This window comes from Cynoglossus semilaevis, chromosome Z (genome assembly GCF_000523025.1).
Source record: "Cynoglossus semilaevis isolate Cse_v1.0 chromosome Z, Cse_v1.0, whole genome shotgun sequence".
Lineage (NCBI taxonomy): Eukaryota > Metazoa > Chordata > Actinopteri > Pleuronectiformes > Cynoglossidae > Cynoglossus > Cynoglossus semilaevis.
The window spans coordinates 19,827,959-19,835,953 of record NC_024328.1 but is presented as its reverse complement, the minus strand read 5'-3'; the positions used below and the strand labels follow the sequence as shown (position 1 = coordinate 19,835,953).

Genomic DNA, 7,995 nt, shown 5'->3' with positions numbered 1-7,995 from the left:
AGGGCAGCAAACAGAGGCAGTATGCTAATTTCTTCATTAAAACATGGAAACATTAATTTATTTATTGAGAAGAAGAATGTGTTCACTGTTTTTACTTTTTACTTTTCAATAGAAAAACATGATTGATGCAAAAGCTTTGCTCACTTTCTGTTCAACTGGCTGTGTTATCTATACAGTACAGAGTTAAATTTTATTATTTTTTTAGCTTTCAAGCTTTATTCAAATATTGTCTAACTAGTGACACTATAAGTTCAAAGAGTTTTCAGTTTTTGTTTCTTGTGCTTTCAAATAGTCTTCCTTTAATTGCATATATTCTGGAATCCATCCTAAAGCTGTATGAGCATCAGTATTGAAGAGAACAGGAATGTGCTTTAGTAAGGGGCAGGACTTTGTTAAAAAATGTAACAGAAGTTTTGATTTAATTTTTATAATAAAATACTTTAACCTTAATTTACTTAATTTATAAAAGCTCACCCCAGGCTAATACAATGTATCGTAGAGGGATGAAGTAGATGATAGTGGTGGCCACTCCGAGAGCCAAAATAGCCAGCCAGCTTAGAAAAGGCACAGTCCAGTTAAATGTGCTGTAAAAAAAAGAAAAAAATAGAAAAATTGACTGTAAATAGACAAAGGATATACTGCAAAATAACATGCCAACAATTAATGTAAGTGTAATAGATGTGTTACTGTATAAGTGATATAAGTGTAATAAGTGATATAAATGTGATAGCAACCTAAGACTGCTCAAAGCTGGTCAGTGGTGGAAACCAAAAGACTTCCAAGATAAATAATCTCTTCCTGCACTTACAGATGTTTGAAAATTTGGATCCATAATAAATACTTTGAGATTAAGAGTTGAATGTCACGCTGGCAATGTTTCACCAAGTCATTCTTCTACGCTGGCAGGAGTAAGTGGGGGAAAAAAATGCTATTGCAGTAAAACCAGTGGAAGTAGAAAGGGCCGGGTGCCGAGGAACAGGCTTACGACTCACTTCTTTATCCTCTCGCCATAGGAGGCCACTTCATCCAGTGCATTTTGCACGCTGATGCACACGTCCTGGATGGCATAGAGCTTGTTCATGAAGCCCTTTCTCTCCGAGTCCTGTGAGAGAACAGATCGAGTTGTAGGAAAGAGAAAAGAGTGGGTGAAGAAAGAAGACAGAGGCTCTGCACAGGCATCTTTGAGAAACAATAGATTTTCAGCAGCGTCAAACATCTTAAGCGGGGAGCCAAATCACTGGATATCCTGCATGAACTGATGGAGTGCTTCCTTCCCAGGCAGTAACAGACATTGTCTGCAGAACAAATCAAAATTGTTTTTCCTTCTTACTAAAGCTCAAGCACAGGAGTATTTGAAATTGTGGATCGAGAGGTAGATTTAGACTGAAGCTGAATAGAAACATCAATCTTTGCTCTCTCCCTTTTTCTGCTGCCAAGAGCAGGGCGGGTGTAGAGCCCGCTTTTGTTCTGCTGGCTGGCACAGTGTGATGAAGTCACCAACCCTGACAACATTATCATTCCTATTATCATCATCTACATCATCACCCACTATGAAGATCTCCTTCTTTGAAATGTCCCGTGGTTGAGAACTTGAGGACATTGTGTGATGTTAAAGAAAGAAACCACAAAAGCCAGCAGTTCAGCCAGTATAAATCCCCCTCCATCTACGGAGAAAAGGCAATAATTTGAAAAACAATTCATGCAACAGTCAACAAGCTGCCTGCTGACCGACCGACCGAATGACTGACTGACTGGCCGGCCAACAGACAGGCGGGCACATGATGAATGCAGACAGAATGAGGTGACGGAGACGGCGTCTACAGCTGGTGGCTGAGTGAGAACATCAACACGCAGACTAATTCTGGATATGCTTGGAAGGGATACAAATCAGGGTCTTGTACTGTATATACAGCATAGAGTGCATCCCGTAATATTTCTATAGGTTGAGAGTTGAGAACATCTGTTGGTAGAAAGAAAAATGATCAGTGTGAAGTCACAAACAGGAAAAGAAACAAAAACTTTTAAATTCAAGTTAAACATAACACTACACTACAACAAACTACTTTAAACTACTATGTTTAATCCCCCCAGTGTGAATAATTAACGGAATCCATCCATCCATCCATCCATTTTCATCCGCTTATCTGTTACCGGGTCGCGGGGGCAGCAGTCGCCACCCAAATCACACTGCACCGTGCCAACCCCCCCAAACCTTCCTGCGGGTGGTGAGTCCACTGGAAGGTAACCTAACCGGGATTCGAACCTGCCCAGGAGGTGAACCCTGGAGTTCCACACCAATGACAGAGACATTGCCTCTGGGCCAAAGCGCCACTAATTAATGGAATGATAATAAATAAATATTCAGATATTTGGCCCAGTGTTTGCCTTGTTCATAATAAAGCAAGATTTTATGGTAAAGAAAGGTTCACATGGGGAAAATAATCATTGGTAAAATGTAAATTTAATAATTTATAATTTAAGTATTAAAAGAATTATTGACAAAACAATGTAATCCTCCACCAAGTACAGAGCTTCTGAAGTTAAGGAACCACCGTTTTATCACCTGATTAAATACAATAAATAATTGGTAAATTACAATTAAAAAGAAACCATAAAATAAGGACTCTGCCTATATACAGCACATGTATGTACTTGTCCTCTGACAAATATCTATGGTTGTTAGTTACTGTATAGCCGTTGGTCACTGTTACTGATGAAGATGGATGGATGGAAGAAAACCTATACTAATCCTTGTCATCACACACACAAGAGACAGCATCCAAAGACCTGATACCTCTGTGACTCCAGAGGCCTCCATCTTACTCTGCTCCCTGCAAACCAGCCTCCACCTAACCACAACACCTCCAGAGAACTAGCCCACCTAGCCCTCTGCACCAGAACCCACTGTCTTTTCTTTGCTCTCTGTCTTGCTCGGATCAGATATTGTGAAAAATGAACCGTAGAGCAGTCGGAGCAACCACATGGCCTTCCCAGCAAAACCACACAAGACAAATAGATATTATTAGTCAGAGTCCCTGGGATATTTTTCTTCCAAAATATTTTACAAGACTCCTTTCTTTCTTCCTCCACCTCTGCTCCCCTTCCTTAAAGTCCATCTGTTTTTAATTGGCCACTCACACAAAGCTCAGAACGCACAGTCCATTGTGCTGGGCTGAGTTAGTCTGAGCCGAACTGGGCTGGGCCAGGTCAGGCCGTTTCATTTTTCGAGCTCGGACTCAGGGGATAGCGTTTGAAGGCCAGGGGAGTGGTGTGAGAGAGCAGGCGGGGGTGGAGAGCAAAGGTCAAAGGTCATCGGAGTATTAACCATTGCCACATGCCCCTCGGACTGCGGTCTGACTCCTATTTCCTGTCTTCAAACAGGATTCTGGGAGGCGGGAGGTAGCAATAACACAGAGGGCCATGGAGAACCTTGTTTTCCCAGCTTCCCTGCACACTGTGCACATATGGAGGCAGGGAACCTGTTCTTATAATGCAACATAATATGCAGAGAACACACGCCAACAGGCACACACACACACACCCTGTGGCAAATAGATAAGGTTGATCTGCACACCTGGTCTTGCTGTGTGACTCTACAAACAATATCTATCTTGACGATTAGACCTGAGGCATTGTGATTTTTACAGGAAGTTTCTGTTACAGAAAACAAGGACTGGAGAATCATCAGCCACAAAATGGACCTGTTGGTGGAGAATGTGGACGTTTTGGACAGTAAATGTGTAATAAAACAAAACTAAAATATCTTTCTATGAGTAGTACATTATTCATCTGCTGCTTCCTAATCCTTTGTAGGGTTTGAGGGGATTAACAACTATGGTCAATAAAGAGTAACCAATTAACCTGGTTGGATCAAATTAATGTGTAATTTCTTTCATGTATTATCTGTTAAATAACATTATCCTACATTATTATAAACATACAGTAATATTGGATTTGGGTGATACTGTATATTTGTAGGTATTTAATACACATCTTAAAGACTAAAAAGACTTCCTTTGCAGAGGCTAACGTCAAATACAGTATGCGGTTCAGGATGAGGGCATGGATTTCTACCCCACATCCTTATTTTACAAAATCCAGGATCTTCACTTGGGGCCTGTGTTTAAAGCTGTCTCTCTATGTCTCTCTGTCAGGGAAACTCAGTTGGTTTGTTTGAAGACCTGAGGCAAATTCTTTCTCTTTGACTTGGCTTTAATTACAAGTTGGAATATAATTCTGTGTTTGCTACAAACCTGGCCAGTTTGTCAGCATCCTTCTGAATGGCTTAAACATTATGCATTCCTTATAGTCTGTTACAGTAAGTAGAGAAAATTCACCTAAGGTTTGAAACATACTGATATGGCATGAAATAAAAGCAACAATTTTATTGATATTATACCTCAGAATTACCAAGAAATAAGGACAGGAAGACACCAGTGACAAAAGAAGTAAAGGTTGTTTACAAATATCAACGTAAGAAAAAGAAGTGGTTAGCAGTTCTGCCTTGCAATACAAATCACTGGTTGGCTCGTACGATCTCCTGTCTGTGTTGTGTGTGTTCACCCTGTGTGTATAAATTATCTCTGGTTTCCATCACAGTCCAGAAATGCAGAATGTATTAAAAAACATCTAATACATTTTTTTTCCCAATAATTTTTGTTTTTCAAATTATGATTAAAGACACCACACACAACCCTAAACAATTGTATTCTTTCACTTACATTTATATGACTCAAGTTTAAATAAAATGCAGCATATACAAATCTCTGAGTGAAAGCATCTTGATTGACAGCTGTTCAATTAAAAAGGGATTTCATTTGAATATTTAATTTCTAACAATAAAAAGGTGGGAAAGGAGATGCTTTAACAGTTAAACTGACTTTCTCGCTTAGTAACTTTCAGTTTACTTTTTGGAAAGTTTTTAATAAATTAGATTATATAGATTTAGTCTGACAATATATTTTTATATGTATGTTAATCCATATATTGATCTTTTTACAGTGCAAATTATAATTGTGTGGCACTTTGGCCCAGAGGCAATGTCTCTGTCATTGGTGTGGAACCCCAGGGTTCACCTCCTGAGATTCCCGAATCCCAGTTAGGCCAGTTAGTACCTTCCAGTGGACTCACCACCCGCAGGAAGGTTCAGGGGGGTTGGTACGGTGCAGTGTGATTTTGGTGGTGGTCATGGAGACTGCTGCCCCGCGACCCGGTAATGGAAATTATAATTGTGAGCCAGATACACAACAATCATAATACAAGGGTGTTTATCTTCATCTTATCTTTATCTTTTTATCAACAGCCATCCAATTAAAATTTCATTAAAGTAGTTCCTACTGTTTATTAGAAAATTCTTTGACTAACACTAAAAAGTTTTAGTATCTCGTCTGCAAACGCATGCTTGTTCTTCCTTCATGTAGGTCATTTACGGACATAAGACATTTTGTTTTGTGGTAAATTTCAAAGCTTGCATCATTGTTTGGATTTGCAGTGACTGTGTGTGTGTGTGTATGTGTGTGCATGTGTATAATACATTTTCAGACAAGTGCCTGCACTGAACCAGCCAGTGTGAAAGTGTGTGGAGCAAAATGCATTGTGGGATTGCTCTGATTGGAGAAGACAAAGGTGGGAAGGCTCGTTAAAGTGATGTGAGTTGTTTTTCATGTGTTAAGGAGAAACCAACCATAGTGACACAGACACACACACAGAAACAGATCACTCAAACTAACCACATTGCACTTGCTGCTAAATTGTGGTAAACAAATGTGGTAAACTCCTGGAAACACTTGATTAAATATTTAACAAAGGAATAATTCACAATGCCTCTGTGTACACGACTCTTCTGTCTCCCTGTTTTGTTTTGTTTTTCAACAGGGAGACAGCACCGTGGCAGAGTGTGTCTGTATGTAAAAGTGCAATGTGAGCACTAAACTTTGCAAAGACAGTTTGTTCTTTTCTGACCTAAGGCCTAGAGCTAAACAAGAGAGCGGTCGCCGAGGACCTAGCCTGTTAGGAAGGACTCAAATATCTGTCCTATATCTACTAGGTAGAAATAGAGGGAGCTATTTGAGAGCATTTAACCTCCACTGGCATTGTTCTCCCTGCTGGGCTGGGCCATAAAAATGATAACGCTAAGAGTTATAATGTAGCAGCGTATATCCCATCATGCCACAGAATAAGTCTGAACCCCAACTGGCTTCTGCTCATTGCTGCTGTGCTAAAATTGCACCTGTTTGTCTTTGGTTTTGTTTTCCGTTTTTTTTTTTTTTCATCCCTCTCTCGCTACGGCAGTATAGTAAAAATTGAAATGTCAAATAAAATGTGACAAGATGCTAATATATGGCTCCCAAAGGGCATCTGGAAGTGTTCGTGTTGATATTGCAACAGCAGAGAGTGTTGGGATTGCTCACCATTTTTACCCTGGGAAAATTGGAGAAAAAGTCAAAAGTTGAACAATTTGAGGGATGTTTTTAGGGCAACACAAAATCAATTTACAAAACCAGTTTAAGAAGCAGGAGTGACACAAAAGGGAAAAAAAACACTGCTCACAGTTATCAGGTATTGGATGTAATGTGTAACTGTCCAAGAGGAATCGAATGTATTACCATATTTAAAAAACAAGAACCTGGAAGTAAGCTATTTTATTTCCCATATTTAAGTAACAATGTTAGTTTTGTCATTTAAACGAACACGCCTTCATTTGTGCACATGACATCTCTGACATACTGTATGTCATGCCCTCTAGTGTAGAAGTCATTTCTGTAGTGCAGTAGAGACATTGGTTAACATACCTCATCAACTTACTTAATTAACAGATATTTCAACTGATTATTGAACATAGTAAGTCTGTGTAAGTCTATTGAATATTACCACAAATGTTACTACATATTTTGACATTGAAGACCAATATTAGCTGTTGACATGTGGCCCTTTTATGTGATGTGTCTGCTACTGCATTCTCTGAGCCCACCAAATAATTCTTAAGGTTATAAAAGTATAATCTCATTACATGCAGTTTCCTCCTCTATGACTGAATAATATCTACTAATATCTACTCCACCTTTACATCTCTGCCATGCGCTCAAAACCCAGGAAGCTGAAGCAAATATGGATATAGCCTAAACGTCAGAATAACAAATAACCAAGTAACCAGGTCTAAGCAAAACACTGTAGCCAGATTTAATTAGTACAGAAGAAAGTTGGACCAACGCATCAAAAAAATAAAAAAAAATAAAAAAAACTTGGTGTATATGTACATGCTGTATATGTAAATGTTTTGGGCACTCTTCAGGAGTGAATTGTATCATGTCTGCCCAGAAATAACATCATAACCACAAATCATACATGTAAAACAACTACACCGCCTCTGGAGTATAGTCAACAGTGACGTATTTAGTGCTATAGCGTGTTACCACTGTAAGCAGTTACTGATCTGATTCACAGGTGTTGCACTGTAATCTGTGCTCATTTGTTATCTGAATGTGCATCCATTACATTTTCAGTACTGACGTATGAGTTGCATTATTAGCGTTTGCTAACAGTTGATCACAGTGTAGAAAATAATGTGCAATAACAAAACAAAACACCAGATAACTATGATGTTACACACACATGTAGCCTGTTAGCATGCTGGTATACAGTACATGCTAACAGTCGGCATATGAATCGATATACAATTTGAAGCTAATTCAGCTCAGTCAGTTAATGATTCAATTTCACTTCTGTTATCTGAGACGACATCCAATCAAACATTCTACTTTAGTACCTCATAACTGTACAAGTAAAGGCTTTAAAAAAATAAAGTTAAACTCAACTTGAAAATGAAGGTAGTGCAGGCAAAAAAAAATCTGTCTAGTCTTAATTAATCTTAAGTCCCACAGCGAGTATAAATATACTCACATATTAAAAACAAAATGTACGCAGGAAATAAAAAGTAAAGGTGGCGACTTATTTTCAGCTTCACCTTTTGCTCCTTCAAAAGGTGTAAATATTTAT

At 38.7% G+C, this 7,995-nt stretch overlaps 1 protein-coding gene across 3 annotated transcripts in view; it reads right to left on the bottom strand.

Moving 5' to 3' along the window:
* mctp1a (multiple C2 domains, transmembrane 1a) overlaps window positions 1–7,995 on the bottom strand; it is a 116,002-nt gene that overhangs the window by 2,769 nt on the left and 105,238 nt on the right. For all 3 annotated transcript variants that reach the window (XM_025053254.1, XM_025053255.1, XM_025053256.1), the window contains 2 exons: window positions 993–1,102; window positions 475–584 (listed from right to left, as the gene is read on the bottom strand). In XM_025053254.1, the coding sequence (XP_024909022.1) occupies window positions 475–584; window positions 993–1,102 (220 nt within the window). The remainder of the gene's footprint in view (window positions 1–474; window positions 585–992; window positions 1,103–7,995) is intronic.